The sequence below is a fragment of the Chenopodium quinoa genome, unplaced genomic scaffold (assembly GCF_001683475.1).
Source record: "Chenopodium quinoa cultivar QQ74 unplaced genomic scaffold, ASM168347v1, whole genome shotgun sequence".
Lineage (NCBI taxonomy): Eukaryota > Viridiplantae > Streptophyta > Magnoliopsida > Caryophyllales > Amaranthaceae > Chenopodium > Chenopodium quinoa.
Genome location: NW_018742914.1, coordinates 2,800,691 through 2,819,449, shown reverse-complemented (window position 1 = coordinate 2,819,449; position 18,759 = coordinate 2,800,691). Strand labels below are relative to the sequence as shown.

Here is an 18,759-nt window from a genome sequence, read left to right as displayed (position 1 = left end):
TAGTCACATTTGCTTTTTTCAAGTACCATTAATATTATTTTTTTACCAAAATTTTATAACATTTGCAAAAATATTTGTGCAAATTTAACTTTTCATGTAAATTTTACTTTCTCATGTACTTTAATTACTTTTTCTCTCTATTTTTTTGCATACCCAATGTAAATTTACTTTTTCAATATAATTTCTTTAATTCTCCTTAATTCCCGTAATTTTTCTTCAAATGTGACTATCAATCGAAGACGGAGGGAGTATAATATAAGATTGTATACTACCATTGTTGTATATTATTTGCAACGATTTGATATAAAGTAAAGAGAAAAAATGTCTAATCGTTACATATAATATATAATTAGGTAGTAATAAGCTCCATGAAAATCATTTCATATGACCGATAATGTTAAGTTGGACATAGTGGCATACCCATGTGCTTTTATCTCTATCCATTTGCTTCCTTTTTCTAGTTCAATAAATGTATGGCTTCAATTGTGTCTACTGTTTCATTACTTCCTAACAACCACAACTTTGTCTGCGCTAAGTGATCCGCCAATTCGGGAATCTTCGAATAAAAGGTGCTACTAGTATTGCCTCTCCCTTGGTTATTTAATTTACATTAGAATGTCAGAGATCCTCTCTTACCGAATTGGGAAAAGCTGTCACAGTTCATATACTCTTTTGTTTCATAATAATCAATGCATTTTTTAAAGTCAATTTCATTTGTTTAGTTATAATGACAAACTTTTAAAAATTAAAGACATTGTTAGAGATATGAGATATGAGATATTAGAAATTATATAATCATGGTGATACGTGGATTTTTAATGGTATATGTGATCATTGTGAATAATTATATGTGATTTGGTTAGGTTGTAGTGTTGAGTGTACTTCCTCCAATATTGCATCTTTTATGGAGATGAAGAGATGGCGTTATGCTTGACGCAATATTTTTTTTAAATAAAAAGGTTTTCGGCTCTCTTATGTTGTGAAACAAGATATATTGGTTCTCCTAGTGCCGTGAGATAAGGTTCATGTGGTTGTCCTCTTTGTGCTGTGAGACAAGGGTTTTAAATATTTTGAGTGTGGTTTATTTCGAAAAAACCAATATTTGTTTGAAGTTCGGTTTTACTCGGGAAAAACCAAATGAAATATGACAAGTTCGAGAAGAATAGACGTTCTCGTTGTAATTTTATTTTTGCAGGTTCGAAAAGAATGGTGTTCCTGCTTGTAAATTATTACTGTCGTTACGATTGCGGGAGGGTGTTAAAGATATGAGATATCGGAAAATATATGTGTGATATATTTTCCGTAGATATCATTAAGAGCATAATATAATTAGGTTTATTTATGTTAAATATATTACTTAGAGAATATATGTTTAGGTCTATGGTTGTGCTAGTATATCTTTTAGGATTGTTTCTCATCTTATGAATGTAGATTTTGTATATACTACCTATGTTTCTTATTATGTGCAACAAAGGAATATTTAATGTATCACAAATAATACCCCTTTATTGCATATAATAAGAAACGGATATAGTATGTACTCTATCTATCCATAAATAATAAATATTCTCTCTTCACCCTGATTTTTCAAGACAAGTTATTAACTTTTTTATATATTGAGTAATCTTGATGTATGAACATAAAAGTGGGGAGAAGATTCATGGACCACTTTCAAGAAATATCAATTACCAAGTAAGATGCTATATCAAGGGAGGCTATATACTTATACACTACAATCAAGAAAGATCGCATTAATTCTCCAATCAATTATCAATACATACATCCTATAGTATCACCTAATCATCTATGAGCTACATGCCTATTGCCTATATCTACCATTCTTCTTCTTTTAAGTAATCATCCTTCTCCTCATAGCCCCTTTGTTCGCCAAGCAATGCTTAGCCTGATGCTAAAAGTTTGGCCTCGTGACTTAAATATGCTTTTTGTGGTGAGATTTCTTTTTTTGTAATCCTCCACTTTCAATAAGTCTGACCAACTAAGTTGAGTTGACTTGACATATAAGAGATATCGATACAATAGGATCCTATAAAATAATAATAATATTAAAAATAATAATAATATAAAAAACTCATAGCCTTCATTCAATTATTACTCTCTACCAAAAAAAAAATTAAATTAAATAAAATAATTTACATTTACTTTTAAATCTATTATACTAATTTATTATTTTCCAAAATCTTGTCACAAAATGAAAGTCTCATTTTACCCAAAAAAAAATCTTACTACTTGAAATAAGTCTAGTTTGACCTTTAATTAATCTTTTACTCGGCTTTTATTAAGGAAGAAAATTAGGAGTTGAATTAAACTTAATTGATTGGAACTAAACTGAAATTAAGCTAAAGTAAACAGGCTCTTAATCAACAAAAACTCCATTAAGTTTTCATTTCATTTACAACAAAAATCTTACTAATTTTTGTAAACTCCATTAATCAACTAAACACTAGCTATATAATATTTTGTATTACCTTTGAATTGGTCAGATCCGACAACTTTGTTCAAAACGTTTGCAAAAGGCATATTAAACTTTTACAGTATTTGAGATGTTGCATTACAAGTTTACATCTCCGCCCACATCGTTCTCCTCTAGATGCAACTCCGCCTAAATTATCTACCGACTCCAATATAACTTCCGCAATTCAACAGACTCACTCATAAAGTAGAGCAAATCACAGAAAATACACCAAAATCCATCCTCCATTTCATCAATACCTACAGCCACATATTGCACAGCCAAAACGTTGAGAGCCTTCACATAATGCCCTTGAAAGATTGTTATGATACCCTATCGGTTAGAGCTCAAGCACCCGAGATTGATAGTATCAAAGACAACAGAAATGGAGGAAGGTCTTAATGTTCAGCTAAAAACTTACTAAAGAAATACTTTGCCATAATGGATTAATGGTACAGGTTATATGATCAGGTTAGTTGCAAAACAAAAAGCCTATTTTTCAATCACAAAGTTGAAGTGTTGAGGACTATAATCTTGATTCTCATCAGGTCAGAAGTTCAGAGAAATATGACTTTCTTGTTGATCGAATATCTCACTAATTTGTGAGCGCCAACTACAAGAAATTTGGCTACACTGCTTGATGTTACCACGAGATCAGAAAACCATAAAATCCTTACCATATATAACTAGAGTGATTAAAAATAATAAAAACAGTTAACTGAAGCAATTCTATGTTTATCCATACAAGAGTCAAAGTTTACCGATGACAAGAGCCTTGGTCATCACAAAGTGAAGTACTAATGTTTGCCAAGACCCTTTGTACCAAACATATGATACTAAAATTTAAAAACAGTCAGCTAAGTACACAATCATACTTGAGAAAAGCCAGCCTTCCAATATCTCTATTTGCAGTTAATCTCCCACAACTAAGACCAATTAAGTACTTGCAACCAATATGGAGATTTGCAACGGCTAAGGCAATTGAACCAACACAGCTTTACCTGTAATCAAAATTTTCAAAATGAGATCTTGCAATAAAATAATACGATGTTCTACAAAAGCAAGAATATAACCATTGTCTAGTAGATAGACTTGTACCTGGATGGACTCTTGCTCTTACTCTTGCTCCTACTCCTGCTAGGGCTCTTGCTCAAACTCTTGCTCCGTTCCCGACGGGGGCTGGGGCTACCCTTCTTGGGGCTTTTGCTCAAATTTTTCTTTTGCTGCACATGGACAGAATAACATAAAACAAGCCTAACTAACTAATTATCCTACCCAAACGATAAAAAAAGGGTCCTAGAGCCCATTCAAAGTAATGATAAATAGGAGGTTATATAGTTCAACAATTTATAACCTATAACAAAAATTAACTCTTTAATAAAAGCAATAGATGTGAACTTACAGTTGGCACTGGGGACCTGGACCTTGATCGTGATCTGCAAAAGTTCCAGAAACAATGCAATTTATTATCCACATGTCCTCAACAATCTTTCAGACCTTGACCCAAAAGCCTTGATTCCTCTCGCATGACAGTGTAACCATATTCATACTCAGGCAGGAACAAAAAGAAAAGTATCTTTAGCAAGGGATTAAAATATTAAAGCTTTTAACATCTATAAAACCAGGCAAACAAGCCCTCTACATGAAACGTAAACCTTTTGGAACAGCACCACACTACAAGTCAATGCATCATAGATATGAAGCAGAGCATCCCTTCCAGATTGTACGAACAAATCCAAAGAATCCAGATTGCTCCAATATCCAATAAGCAATTAGTCCAGTAATCCAGCTTTAATAAGGCAGTCCATGATCTTCTGTGTCCCAAATCTAGCACCCATGGACATGTGATGCTAAATGTATTAGAACAAACAGACCACGAAGGTATCCAAAGCTGCCACTCAAAAAAAACAGCCGCATACCTCACAACCAAAAGATTTGAGACATTTGAAAAATAACCCATCCTGATCCTAATTTGCAATCCCCATAAAGCCGCAAATATCCAGATCCTAATTTGCAATCCCAACATTGCTGCACATATCCAAATCTAAACAAACAAACATGCAATCTTCATACATATATATTTTAAGGGGGAAAGAAAGCAGTCTAACCGAGTGCCTATTCATCCCACCAGAATTCATATGGATGTGCTAGCATCAGAGCAAAAAGAAAATGTACACGAGAAGAGTTTACTAAAACCATCTTCCCAATCCTCCCTCCTCTCAGGCCAAAACAACCACCACCCACTGTAACAATTGACAGGGTTTGAAAAGGACCGACCCATATCATTATTCTGCTTACACATACTATATTAGCAGATACATTTATTTTGCATTATTTTTTAGCTGTCCTCATCCTCCCTCACCACAAGGTAGGGCTCAGTGTTACATTTTTCTTTCTATTTTTGTTAGAGAGGGAGGGGGGTGGACTCCCTCTTCCCACTCCTCTCACCCCAAAAGAAAAGGGGTTGATAGAGAAGAAAAATCAAACATTGATGATACTTTAGAACAGATAAGAAAACAATAAAACATACTTCTAAGCTAGAAATGGTTTGTAGCTATAGTGACGTCCCATCAATATCTAAGACCATTCATCTTTATCATCTAAGATATTATAGCCTGAAATACTAGTGAAAATAGATATTTGACATTTATTAGAGCAATTTTCTGGAATAACAGGCAGGTAGGAGAACACAACATACCTAGACAAAGAGGGAGACCTTGATCTAGACTTAGATGATACCGATCGAGAACGAGATCTAGCAGGTGACCGGCGTGAGGCCTTCTTGGGGGATTTGCTGCATTATATGAAGAGTAAGCATAAATAATCCACTCATTTGTAACCAGATATATTACTGAAGCTTATTCTGCTAGATGAAAATTATTAAACCTTGGACTTCTGCTCCTACTATAACTACGACCACGGCTTCGGCTTCTGCTTCGACTGTGGCTTTTGCTCCTACCCCTTGGACTACGACTGCCTTTATATTCCTTCACCTGAAAATATTTAATAAAAGGGGGGTTTATACATATTTTACAGATACTACACTTCAACTGCTGATTTAGTGTCGCAGATGTAAAAGTTACTGTGATGAATAAATGTGAAGTGAAAGAATGATGGCCCATACACGAACATATGACCGGGAAAATGCATTGCGAAATTCTGAGTCATCAAGCTTCCTGATCTGTAGTAACAAAGTAACAAATTTTAGTAATTCATGGCTACAAAACCGAAGGAGACAAGGAATGAAAAGAAATAACATACAGCATTCTTCATGTCTTCATAATTGGTGTAATCTACAATCCCAGTAGTACCTGCACAGAAAATATCAATCGATTTGGTCAACAATATACAATGCTAACTTTTATCATTCTAAAACATCAGGCTATTAAACGCAATAGGTATTGCAGCTATGTGCAGGACCAAACAAACAGAGTAAAAATTACATAAAAGTTAAAATACAATTTTGAAAAAAACCCTTGCAAAAATTACATGAATTTTAACTTAACAATTTGGAAAACAATCCTTCCAGCCTAGCTAAGAGTGATCTTAGTCGGGACACCTCTAACTTTAAGAATATCAAACTTCAACCAATGAACTTCCAAGATGCTTAAACTTGAATACAACGGTCAGACTTATATATGGATCCAAGGGTCAGCTACAGAAAAATTCAAATTCAAAGACTCAGGGACACGTTTGTTAAATGTCCAGATATTAAATATGGGCTCGGGGACCAGCAAATTATTTTATAATTTTGTATTCAAATTTTTTTCCAAAACATAAAGAGAAAAAGTAAATATGCATTACAATTTTGAAACTAGCAGACTGCATGAGAATAAAACATAGAGGAAAGGAGGTTTATTTGATAAAGAAAAATAAAGGAGTGCTGCCAGCTGTATAGTGTAAAGTATTTAAGTTGTCAAGTTAAAAACTTAATTGTTGACCAATTTACCCCCTCGTACTTCCAACACTGCTTTATTAAATGTACACACTCCTCTCCCTCCTCTCTTTGCAGCAAACAAATACAATGACAGCCTGTAAATGTGATAGTGGCTCAAATCACTCAGGCAACCAAAACACCCAGGTTCTCATTCTCTTTATCCCTGATTCGGTGCCCCGATGTTCCTATTTTGTTTTAAAAACCCTAACTAAGATTATCTGCCCTGCCTCTTGATTCAGTGATGGGTTAGGTTCCCCCCCCCCCCCTCGTATCCCGTTTCTCCACCCAGGTTGGGTCGAATGGGTTTAAATGGGGTAAATGCTGCCGAGTCTGAACATCAAAAGCTCATAGGAAATCCCTCTCCACTCTTCTCAACAAGAGGTAATTGACTTATACTATAGACAAGCTCTATACTTATCATATAACATTTCTTCTTCAAAGGCTGCAATATCCAGGCAGAAGTAGTCATAGAATAAAGGGTCATACAACTGATACAAGTATCAATTTATTAGTAGAAATAGTACAATATCATGCACCCAAAGCTCCTTTTCAAGCCTAGAAATCTAAACAGACTCTATAAAATATAGCTGAGGTAATTTCTCACTAACTACTATAAGTTAGACCACCACCTGTCCACCCTTTGTCCTTATCAGTTGTCATTCACACTACCTGTCAGTTGTCATGCACCTAGCTAGTTCAAAGGTTAACCTCCTACCAAAAAAGGGGGGAAATGTATCTATCCCATTGTGCAGAATTAATCCTAAGAGCAGCATTCACATATTGCAATTATTCTTTGCGAAATAAAGAGTTGATCCTTCACTCTGCCCCTCAAATGGGCAATTGGTTTCCAATCTTTTATTCAAAGATATTATTATCCATCAAATACAAACCTAGTAACTGTATCAGATGACCAACACATTTTTTTCCAAACTCCCTCTGTAGTACCTCTTGAAGAAATACACTACACTCACATCAAATACAAACCTAGTATTTGTATCAAATGACCAACACAAGCTTTTCCAAACTCCCTCTGTAGTACCACCATTTTCCAAACAACCAAAAATACACTGAAGGAAAACCACACGCCAAATTCAGATGCACAACTTTAGATCTAAAAGTATACAAAGAAATTTTCTATAGGAAAAATTGCCAAAAATAATACAAACTTTCACCCGTTTGCTAAAAACAAGTTGAACTTTCGATTTTTTTAAAATAATACAAACTTTAGGGGTATTCTCTTTAAACGAGACAATTTACCTACAACCTAAATGACCGGTAATTTTATTTTTATTTTTATTTTAATATATTCATTTAACAATTTTTTTTTACAAAAAAATTCATTTCACAACTTAGTTAACTCATAATCAACACTTAAACCATGCTTAATTAATAATTTTTTAAAAAAACCACTTCTCCTCCCCCTTCTACCAACCACTCCTCCCAACCACCTACCATCCCTGCCTCCCCCATCAGCAGTGCTAGTCGGACGCCCCACCCAATCGTCGCTCGGAAACCCTCTCCCCGTCGTCGCTCGGCCACCCCCTCCCCAAACCATCACCACCGAAGCCCCCTCCCCTAAAATTCCTCTCCCTTTACACGAAAACCCATAAAATCCCCCTCCCTACCTACGAAAACCCCCAATTGCACCTTTGTCCAGCCTCGAAAACCCTAGCCGGAAGGGTTTTGGCGGCGGGCGAAGAGGCAATTTGGGGTTTCGTGGGTTTTTGAGTGAGTTTCGTGGGTTTTGTGGTGGGTGGGAATCGGGGAAGGTAGCGGGAGGGGTGGAATACCACAAATGGGTCGCCCACACGGGGGAGGGGGTTGAAACGCCAGCCGGCGACCAGGGCGCCACCGGGGTAGGGGGATGGGCAAGGAAGGGTGGTAGTGGGGAGGGGTTTTTTAAAAAAAAACAAACAGGGAGGTTATTTTTAATTTTTAATAATAATAAAAAATATCTTTTAAATAAAGCAAAACAAAAAATAAATAATTTTTTTTTATTAAATTATCAAACCAGTAAAACAATGGCACGTGTCTTATTTACCTATTAATCAAGTCAATAACAGGTCATAACTTGTTTAAAGCGGTTACCTCCTAAAGTTTGTATTATTTAGAAAAAATCGAAAGTTCGACTTGTTTTTAGCGGACGGGTGAAAGTTTGTATTATTTTTGACAATTTTTCCTTTTCTATAAATAGCCCAATGTATAAAAAATAAGCTTAAGACACGCTGAAGCAGTGAAGCGATAAGGGTTATGCAGCGCCTAGATGCGCGCTACAGTACGCCTTTTTGAAGTGAGGCGCACTATATGAACAGTTGAAAAAAATTGGCAGAAATTTGCTTCATGTGCGCCTCAGGTGCGCCTAATTAAAAAAGCCTAATCCAAGCCAAAAAAAGCGGTTACCCCCTATCGCCTAGGCGCGCCTTTTCAAACACTGAAATAGCCCCGTCTCTGTAACCAAGACTGAACAAAATATCGCTAAAAATTCCCAGCAATATCAGCCACCGGATTTTTTGGCCCTTGATCACTAGGCACTAGCAAGAGTTCTGATTGGAATTTATATTGATGGGGACTACAAAAAAGGGGAAAGCATAAAAGGGTGTGCATGGTGTGGTGGTGGTCTGGTGGATATGACAAGTGCAAATGTACTGAAAGGAGACATTATTTCAGCAAATGATTTGGCATCAAAACAACAAAGTCAATGTAATAGACAAAGGATTCCCCCCCCCCCCACATTACATTCTTCTATAAATTCTCAAAACAAGACCCAAGAAATTCCCAACCCAGCGACCAATGGCTGAACAAAAAATTATTACCTACAACAAATTTGCAAGCTTAGTCCCAAATGTCACACTGTATTGAACTTCCATTTCACAAATCTTTGCCATTATACCAAATAATTCACTGTATAGTGACTATAGTCCATTGCTGCATTCTGTTTAAAAAAAAGAAGAGAGAAAAAAAAAAAAAAAAAAAAAAAAAAAAAAAAAAAAAAAAACCTATTTGCAGCCAAAAAAACTTTAAATCAACAAAGTAAATGGCTACTTTCCAACAAGAATTAACAAGCCACCACTCATACCTGAGTGCCTCACGCTGTCACAACAGGTACCCACCAAAGGCGAGGATAGATTTTACATACATTTGGTATTAAAAAAACAGTGTAATAACATTCAACAAGGGTATAGAACTACTATTTAAAAAATCAGTTTAGTATTGCCTCTGCATTAAATGATTAAAATATCCACATGAAAATATCATACTTAAGGGTCAAAAAACTTACCACCACCATCACGAAAAACTTGGGAAAAACAAACATCTCCTGCCTTCCGCATGTGATCCTAGAAAAGTTGGCAAATCAGAATCACATTCGGATTTAGAGGAGAGACAATAATATTTGGAGATGTTGAGATTGACATGTGACCAAAAATATCAACTGAAATACGTATATACCTTTAAATCTTGCCAGGAAGCAGAAGAAGGTAATCCACTTATCACCACTGCATTGAAGGCAATAGTAAGAAATAAAAATTAGAATCCAATAGCTAGCCAACTAATATTAAATCCAGGGAAACAATCAAATCCAGCACTTACCACGATACTCAGTATGTTTAGAAACGCCACGGCGTCCTCCACCACTGTGACTACTATAGCGGTCAGTTGATGATGAGTTCCCACGCCCACCATGAGCAAGTTCAACCTTGAAACCATCAAAGTAAATTTGCCATGTCAACTCTATGCTCTATAGAAGAATATAGCAAATAGTTATATCTAATATGTCGAGCAGTAAAAGTATCACAAACTAACCCGCAGACGATGTCCATCAAAGTCATAACCATCACGGCCATCTATAGCATCTTGAGCATGGCGAGCCTCCTCAAACTGTTACAGAACGCAATAATTACAGCCATATAACCAGCACAAGATGAATTTTTGAAAACAAAAACTGCAATGGTGTGGCACAAACATTTGCTAATATTATTCCTCTCATCATTCCTGTTGCCATTTCTCACAAATCAAAAGAAAAGCTCACCTCAACAAATGCATAACCTGGAGGTCTTGGTGGAATCTTCAAGTCAATATGAGCAATGGGTCCATACTACAACAAGAAATCAGCAACATCATAAGCACGTGTTTTAGACTTTTAGTCTTTTAAAGCATTAAAATTACTTGTGGTTAGCTAACAAATTGCTAACTTCAAGTAGCCTAATCATACTTGAAAACTAGAACAACATCACAAAACTGATAAAAAGCCTCAATCCCAAAACGATAGGGTTACCTACACAGACCAGCATGTCATCCCAAAAAAAAAAAAAATTACTCCTAGACTATACCCTAAAACATTCAACCTACAAAAAAATTGGCCAGCAATACAGAATCCACCCCCTCCTCAAAAGGTTCTAAAAAACTTACCCTGCATAAGAGATTTAAATAGTAAGCAAGCATTTAAATCACCGAGTTTTTTTCTCAAAGACAAGACTTCACAATACCAAAACACCAAGAGCTCTCATTGAAACACTTAACATAGTTATACTCTTCATTAACTGTAATTTTGATCCACATAATGCTTAAAAAACACATTTCCCACAAACAAAACATCAATAATGCATTCAGAAACAGCTGCGACGAGTGAAAACCGAGCTCTTCTACTTCGAAAAGCTTTCAGTAATTAAAAGGGAAATGAAATTAAACACCCTCCCTCCATTATCTTTCCCCAATCAGTATCCAAATAAAGGAAAATGAATTAAACCAAATTCCTTTCACTTCGAATAATCTCATCCAAACACATTGTAAATGTAACAAATAAAATTAATCAATCATACAAAACACAATTAAACAAAAACACCTAAAAATTATTATACCTTATAAAACAAATCTTCAACTTCCCTCTCTCTGATATCCCCAGGAAGGTTACCCACATAAAGAGTTCTCCTTGAACGGCTGCTCATTGTTCCTGAAACAATTAAAGTATCAGTATAATCAAATTCAACAAACAAAACCATGTTAATTATGCATAAATTCAAATCGAATTCGAAAAAATCATGAAAAGATCTGAAACAAAAATAAATTCGCATAAAAGACTAATTATTTACCAAATCCTAATTCTAGGGTTTTGCGAAGGGAGCTCGAATTTGATAATTGACTGGAAAATTGATGATTTGTTCGAAAGAATAGAAACCCTAGGAAAGAGTAATAGCAGAATTAAGAGAGAGAAAGAGATTTACCAGTAGCAGATTAACGCGCACGATATGAAATGAGCGAAGGACGCTTACGGCGGAACAATGAATGAAATGAAAGATATGAAAAACGAGTTTGTTGAGTCAAGTATTACACTATCTTCATACACTCATATTACGTCACCTTTATTTTTATTTTTATTTTTTAATTTGATAAAAAAAAATATAGGCCATGTTTGGGGAAAAAGTTTAGTAAAAATCAGTATCTTAAGGAAAAAAATATAGGCCATGGTATTATTTCTGGTTTTTGGTGGGCCAATAACGGTGTGAAGAGTATGCGCTGGGTGCGCAAAGAAATCCTGCATCTACCCAAAGGAATGGGAGGCCTAGGGATAAGGTCGATGGCTCTTTTAAATGATGCTTTGCTTTTCAAACAAGTTCATCGTATGCACTGCAATCCACAGTTGTTAGTCTCAAGGGCGTACGACCCTTCTCATCCCTGCACCTTATGTGTAGGACATCCTATCCCCACCGTTCGTGGAAATGCTTCTTGGGGTCGACGGGGCTTTCATAAGATTGCTAACAAATTCATTGCAGGGTTTGCTTGGAAAATAGGCAACGGAGAGAGAGTGAATTGAAATATGCCAATATGCGTTGGGTGAATGGCAATGTTCCAGTCTTACATTCAAACCAACTCTTAAGGGGAGTATGTCAAGGTCGGGTTGCGAACTTGCTTCATTAAGGGCCTGCAAAGTAGTAGAATACAGAAATTGTTCGTCAACGCTTTGAATGGGAGTCGGAACAACAGATTTTAGCCATGGAACTACCGGCAATAGAGGAATCCGACTTCCTCTATTGGTTCCATCATCGTTTTGGCTCCTACACAGTTAAGACTGGCTATGCTTTTCTATCTTCTTCTCAGGAAAGGGATGCTTTACAGGATTCCGAGAGAGACTTTTTAGGGTGTTGTGGAAGCTTAATATTCCACCTAAATGGAGTCTTTTTATGTGGAAGCTGGTTTCAAATGGTTTTGCTGTAAAGGCAAACCTACGAGGAGTCCCAATTCAAGAAAATTGTGACTACTGTGGTGACGGAAAGGAAAGTACTCAACATCTTTTCAGAATATGTACTATAGCTCAGTATGCTTGGAAGAATTGTTCTTTGTGTATTAACCCATAAATTGATGGATCTACTCCGTTGGGACCCTGGATCCAGAATTATATCCTGTTGTTCTATAGCGAGGATGGCCTACATAGTGCCAAGATACACACTTTCATTTGTGTTTTATGGGGTCTTTGGCGAGGACGAAATGGAAGGGTGTTTAGAGGTGACTCAAGTTGCCTAGCAACCCTCCATAGGTATTTTGAGTCCTTTATGAAAGAATTAAAAACCTTCAATGACACGGAGGTGGAGAGATCTAGCCCTAACCAATTGCAGTTAGGACCTCCTCCGGGCTTTCTTAATGTAAACATAGGGACTCATCCCTTTCCCCATAACCACCCCTTAGGGGAAGGTCAGGAAATTATTATTTTAACGGATGGCTCATGGCAGAAACATTCGGGGAATGCTGGTATGGCTTGGGTTACCACTACTGATGAGATAACGTACGCTGATGGTGGAGGGAACTTTACCAGAACAAGCTCTACTTTGCATGCAGAACTTTTGGCGTGCTTGGGTGGCATTCGATGGGCGAAGGAGTTAGGGTATGAAAGAATAACAGTCTACGCGGATTTGGCTATTATTATTCATCTCTTGAACAAACGGAGAAGACTGAGGTTTCAACTTTCTGGCTAATACAGGAAATTAGAAGGATGGGAGCCTTATTCCAAACTTGTGTTATTTGGAAAGTAGGGCGGGAACAGGTGAACCGAGCTCATACGCTGGCTAATCGGCGTAGGGTTTCTCTATCTAGTTTTACTGATTTGTAGTTCTCTTTTAGTTTCTGGTTGTCAAAAAAAAGAAGAAGAAGAAAATATACCAAAGTAATTTCAGTTCAGCAAAATTAATTTCAGTTCATTAGTTGATTTTGACTACCTAATTTTATTAACTTATTTGACTAACTTATTGTACAGCTTATTGTATAAAAGTGTTTGGTAAATAGCTTATTACTTAAAGTGTTTGAGTATACAAAATGACTAATAAAGACAATAGCATATTTAACTTTGGAGGATTAGTTATTTCATAAATGATATATGTATTTATTGTTAAACAAATTTACATGCTAGGTATAATTATTGAGCATATAATTTTATTAATGATGTTGTGAGATAATTTTTTAGGAGGAGATAAGGATTGCTAAAATTTGGATTATAATAGATATGAATTAATTTTTTATAACAAAAAAAAAAAAAAAAAAAAAACGCATGACCAATACAATAAAATAAAATTTAAAAAAAACAATAATCAAAACAAAGAAATTAAGGAAAAAAATTGTTTTAGAAAAAATAAAAGTTAAGGAAAAGAAATTGATAAAACTAACCTTGAGAAGTTGAGAACCATATCTTCTATGGAGTATGTGGACGGCTGAGGGAAGAAGTGAGAGTATTAATTTTGCTTTGCTTGATTGTATGTCATAGGGTTTACAAGAGGGCAAAATTGTAAGTTAAATTCATCAAAATAAATCAGATCTTTGAATACGCTGCTTTACCTAACGTTTTGGAAAAAGCCTTATTGAGGCAAATAAACTCTTTCAATAAGCTTGCCTCAATAAGCTTACTGCCAAACACTTGTATTAGTTTATTCGATTTTTTCACTATATACCACTGAGTTAAAGCTTAATTCACCATATATCACCAAAAACTTTCTAATACACCATGTACCAATGAGTTTAACATAAATGTCACAACATGCCCTTAATGACTAACGACGTTAACTCCTTTAGGCATTAAGGTTATTTGTGCCACGTGGCTATCACTTATTGGCTCTTATTAATATTATTTAATTAATTACATAAATAAAGAATTAAAAACTTTTTAAAAAATTAAATAAACAAATAAAAAAACACCACCAACCTAGCCACCGCTAGTCCGCTACCCCTCAACCTAGCCAACACCCCTGCCCCCACCGGCGCCACCTCCCTGACGGCAACCATCATAACTCACGACGATCCACTTGAACTCGCCCATCCCTTTCCCCTAAACCACCATCCTCTCAAGTCCCACCCTAAAACTCAAAAAACCCTCTCTTCGGCGACCAAACCTACTTGTCGGCGCCCAAACCCACCTTCCCAGCGCCGACGAACCTATGTCAACCCTCAATCTTCCAACTCCACCCCTTTCCCCCCTCTGAACCACCACCCCAAAACTCTAAAACCACAAAATCAAAATCTAGGGTTTCGATTTTGGGTTTTGGGATTTTGGGTTCAATTTTGAGGGAGGGGGATCTGGGCCGCCGACATTGGGTTTCGGTATGGTGGTTTTCGGCTTAGGTGGAAGGGCTACGGGGGGAGGCGTTTTAGGCGGGGAAGGAGGGAGAATTTGGGTTTGGTATGGTGGATCAAAGGAGAGATTCGTGCACGGGCGCAAGGCTGGGTGAGAGTTGGCGCCGACCCGTTGGTGGTTCAAGGCTGGGAGCGGGCAGGGAGGGGCTGGGATGCTAGGTGGAAAATGTGGGGAGGGGAGATGGTTGACAGTTGGTGGTGGTTTTATTTTTTTCAATTATTTTTATTAAAATTTTTTAATTAATTAATTGATTAATTACGAGTATTTAATTAAATAGTTTAAATAAGAGTCAATTAGAGGCTGCCACGTGTCACATTTAACTCTTCGTGACTAACGGGGTTAAGAAAAAGGGCATGTTGTGACATTTATGTTAAACTCAATGGTACATGGTGTATTAGAAAGTTTTTGGTGGTATATGGCGAATTAAGCTTTAACTCAGTGGTATATGGTGAAAAAACCGTAGTTTATTTAACTAATCAGTCAGCTAAAGTTAATCAAATAAGCTAATTACCCCCAATAAGTTGTTTACCAAACAAGGCCATATGTTGTGTTTGGTAACCAGCTAATTTGACCAATATTAGCTTAATGACTATTAAAGAAGCTAACAGAAAGTGTTTGGTGGAAAGTTTATTTAAAGAGCTTATTCTACTAAATAAGATCTTTTAAAAAAAGCTTCTAAAAGGAGCTTTTTCAAATAACTTATTCAATTATTGTGATGGAATGACATTTACACCTTCATTTACTTTAGAATCCTTTATGAAATATTGTAGACACCTAATTGTGTCTCCCCAAAAACCAAACCCATTGATGAATACCTTTCACGTCTTTGATTATCGAATGAAGTGAAAGTGTGAAAAGTCTTGTGATGCGGTTGTTTTAATAAAAATAACTCTTCTTTCTGTTTTCGAAAATGAACTCTATTTATGTAATGTTTAGTCCAATTTAGTTTGGTCCATGATAAGGGTCCAATAATGGTGTAGTTGGATTAAGCTCGAAAAGAGCTTTCCAATGATATATTATAAGCCCAATTCCGATGAATAATGATGACGTTATGACCAAAATACTAATTTGGGCATGAAATAGTTTTAAATGGCCCAATTATATAGTGGAGGGCCTATTAAGTTATTATGATTGATTTTAATCTTCTTGAAATAATAGAAGGTTATTTTGAATTCTAATAGGATTAGGATTAATAATTATATCTTTTATGAAAAATAAAGAATTCTATTTGGATTAAAACAAGTGTTTCAAAGTGATTAAATATGATTTTCAAATATAAGTACGGACATTAATTAATCTAATTTAATTAGATTAAGGATTCCGTACAGATTTTAGAAAACGCGTGAACCATCGCAAAACGACAGAACTAGCGAGCCACGACAGAGGTAGTTTTATTCCAGATAGGATTCAGTCTTTTTCTGATCGTTTCCGAGCTATTTTTCTTATAAATAGGATTGTATTTCCTCTTTTTTATTCATTCACAATCATCAACAATTTTCTATTCTCTTCTCTCTCAAGCTAATAGTTTTTCTTTCTCCCTCTTTCTAAGTCTTCCCTTTTCAAATAAAATACCGCGTTCACGAGTTCTAGACTAACCTAGTCAAGCTCGAAGTTGTGTTCGCCCTTTACGTGAAAGAAAGAGATACGAGACAACAAAGTAAGTAGATTTATTGCTATATTTTTGTAGAAAGCATGCTTAGGTCTTATTAATTCCTAGTATCATGTTAGGATGCTTTTATTGATTCCTAGTATCATGTTAGGATTTTTTTGAATGTTTTATAGTATCATGTTTAGTTTGCTTCTTATTTCTTCTATCATGTTAGGGATAAAGCTTTAATCTTTATTGCTTAGTGACATGCTAGGATTTGTTATTAATCATGTTAGTATCATGCTTAGGATCTTGCTAATATATTATTATGCTTTGATTGAGAATATTATTATTATTATGATGATGATTGTTGTTATTATGTTACTTGATAATATTGTTATTGCTTGATCACGCCTTCTTTTGCAGGTTTAAAGGGAATTTATATTTGTAATTACGTTTAATAAGATAATTAATAATCTTGTTTAGGCTAATGAGATCATAATTCAAGTGATTGTCAATAATAGATTTGTTTGTGCATTAATATTCAACCAACATAGATTAAACGAGTTTAGGGTTAACTTATCGATTGTATGTTAGTCAGAAAGCGCACATGAATATGAGATGAATAAAGTAGAGGCCTATTTTTAGGGCAGGTCCAATATCTTTTAGGTTGGATTTGTACCTTCATCCCCGAATATCCAGTCATGGTTCTAGACTACTATGGAGTTAGCGATCTCATGGATCGTGAAGGGGTGTAACCATCACCCTGTGAACGGTTACAAGTTCCTAAACCTTATTGGCGACTCTTTTACTCTGGCTTCCTTCCCTTTGGACGCCACCATACTTTAGTGTATGATCATAGTGGAACTCAAGTGTGGGATGCTTGAAATATTCCCTACAGTTACCTACCCCACAATTAGCTTATTGGTCATTTCACATACTCAATCAGCTTTATACAACTAGCTATTTACCAAACACTTTTATACAATAAGCTAATAAAATAAGTTAGTTAAATCAGTTAATACAATCAGCTAGTCAAAATCAACTAACACAATCAGCTTTAGCTTTTAGCTTTAATTTTCACCAAACAGGGCATATGAGTAGAATCTTAGGAATTCTAGCAATAAGGGCATAACAATCCTTTTACTATTTACCCACTTGCGTGCGCACACACACACACACCAAAAAAATGGAAAGGAAAAAAGACAGTATAGTAAGGCCGGGGAAATGGGTTGAAAAAACAAGTGTTTCTTCTCCATGCAAGTGTCGGAATTTTGTTATTCAAGTGTCGAAATTTTGTGGATAATTGAAGAACCCGAAAAATTACCAAATTAATTACAACATTGCTATTGAGTATTGGCGGATGAACAGAGGTTCTCTAATTTATATTATCAAAAAAATCAAAATCAAAGTTCATTATACTTTATATCTAAAAGAATACTATCAACGACAAATAGAAAAAAGGAATACCATCAAGGATTGTTAGAAAATACCATAAGGGTTGTTGGTATCTGAAAAATTACCATCAAATATTTTTGGAGAATACCATCAAGGACTATTGGAATCTAAAAGAATACCATCAAGAAGTTGTTGGTATCATAAAAAGTACCATCACTAACAAAATATAGAACAAGAAAAACACCAAATACCATCTGTAGGGAATATTTCAAGCATTACCCCTAGCTTGAATCCCACTGTGATCATACAATAAAGTACGGTGGCATCCAAAGGCAAAGAAGATAGATCAAAAGAGTCGCCAACAAGTTTTAGGAACTTGTAAACCGTTCACGAGGTGAAGGTTACACCCCTTAACGATCCAGGAGATCGTCAACTCCAATAGGTCTAGAACCATGACTGGTAGTTCGGGGATGAAGGTACAAATCCAACCTAAAAGAGATTGAACCTGCCCTAATAATAGGCCTCTACTTCATTCTGATTGTATTCATGTGCGCTTTCTGACTAACATGCAATCATTAGGATTAACCCTAAACCTGTTTATCTGTGTTGGTTGAAAATTAATGCACAAATAAAACTATTATTGGCGATCACTTGAATTATAATCATATTAACCCTAAACAAGACCCTAAACAAGATTATTAATTATCTTATTAAGCGTGATTACAAGTACATATTCCCTTTAAACATACATAAAT

At 35.6% G+C, this 18,759-nt stretch overlaps 1 protein-coding gene across 5 annotated transcripts; it reads right to left on the bottom strand.

The window, feature by feature from the left end:
- Positions 1-3,124: 3,124 nt before the first annotated feature.
- Positions 3,125-11,753, bottom strand: LOC110727872 (serine/arginine-rich-splicing factor SR34-like). Of its 5 annotated transcripts, none has more exons than XM_021907451.1 (14): positions 11,627-11,753; positions 11,264-11,355; positions 10,435-10,500; positions 10,209-10,283; positions 9,996-10,101; positions 9,855-9,901; positions 9,685-9,742; positions 5,732-5,781; positions 5,595-5,651; positions 5,357-5,463; positions 5,169-5,264; positions 3,873-3,906; positions 3,569-3,693; positions 3,125-3,471 (listed from the first exon to the last, which is right to left on the bottom strand). In XM_021907451.1, the coding sequence occupies exons 2-14, from the start codon at positions 11,348-11,350 to the stop codon at positions 3,468-3,470; spliced, it is 912 nt and encodes a 303-aa protein (XP_021763143.1). In that variant the 5' UTR covers positions 11,351-11,355; positions 11,627-11,753; the 3' UTR covers positions 3,125-3,467. The 5 variants fall into 5 exon arrangements, 4 of the variants coding, with proteins under 4 accessions (XP_021763143.1, XP_021763144.1, XP_021763145.1 ...); XM_021907452.1 differs by lacking the exon at positions 11,627-11,753 and adding an exon at positions 11,495-11,617; XR_002512586.1 differs by lacking the exons at positions 3,125-3,471; positions 3,569-3,693 and adding exons at positions 4,126-4,297; positions 4,390-4,514.
- Positions 11,754-18,759: the final 7,006 nt, after the last annotated feature.

Excerpts from the sequence above, each read along its gene's own strand:
- LOC110727872 (XM_021907451.1), bottom strand. The coding sequence starts at position 11,350 with ATGAGCAGCCGTTCAAGGAGAACTCTTTATGTGGGTAACCTTCCTGGG. Across the intron at positions 9,902-9,995 it reads TAAACATACTGAGTATCGTG|TGGTGATAAGTGGATTACCT; the intron begins GTAAGTGCTGGA and ends CCTTCAATGCAG. Across the intron at positions 3,907-5,168 it reads AGGTCTCCCTCTTTGTCTAG|ATCACGATCAAGGTCCAGGT; the intron begins GTATGTTGTGTT and ends GAACTTTTGCAG.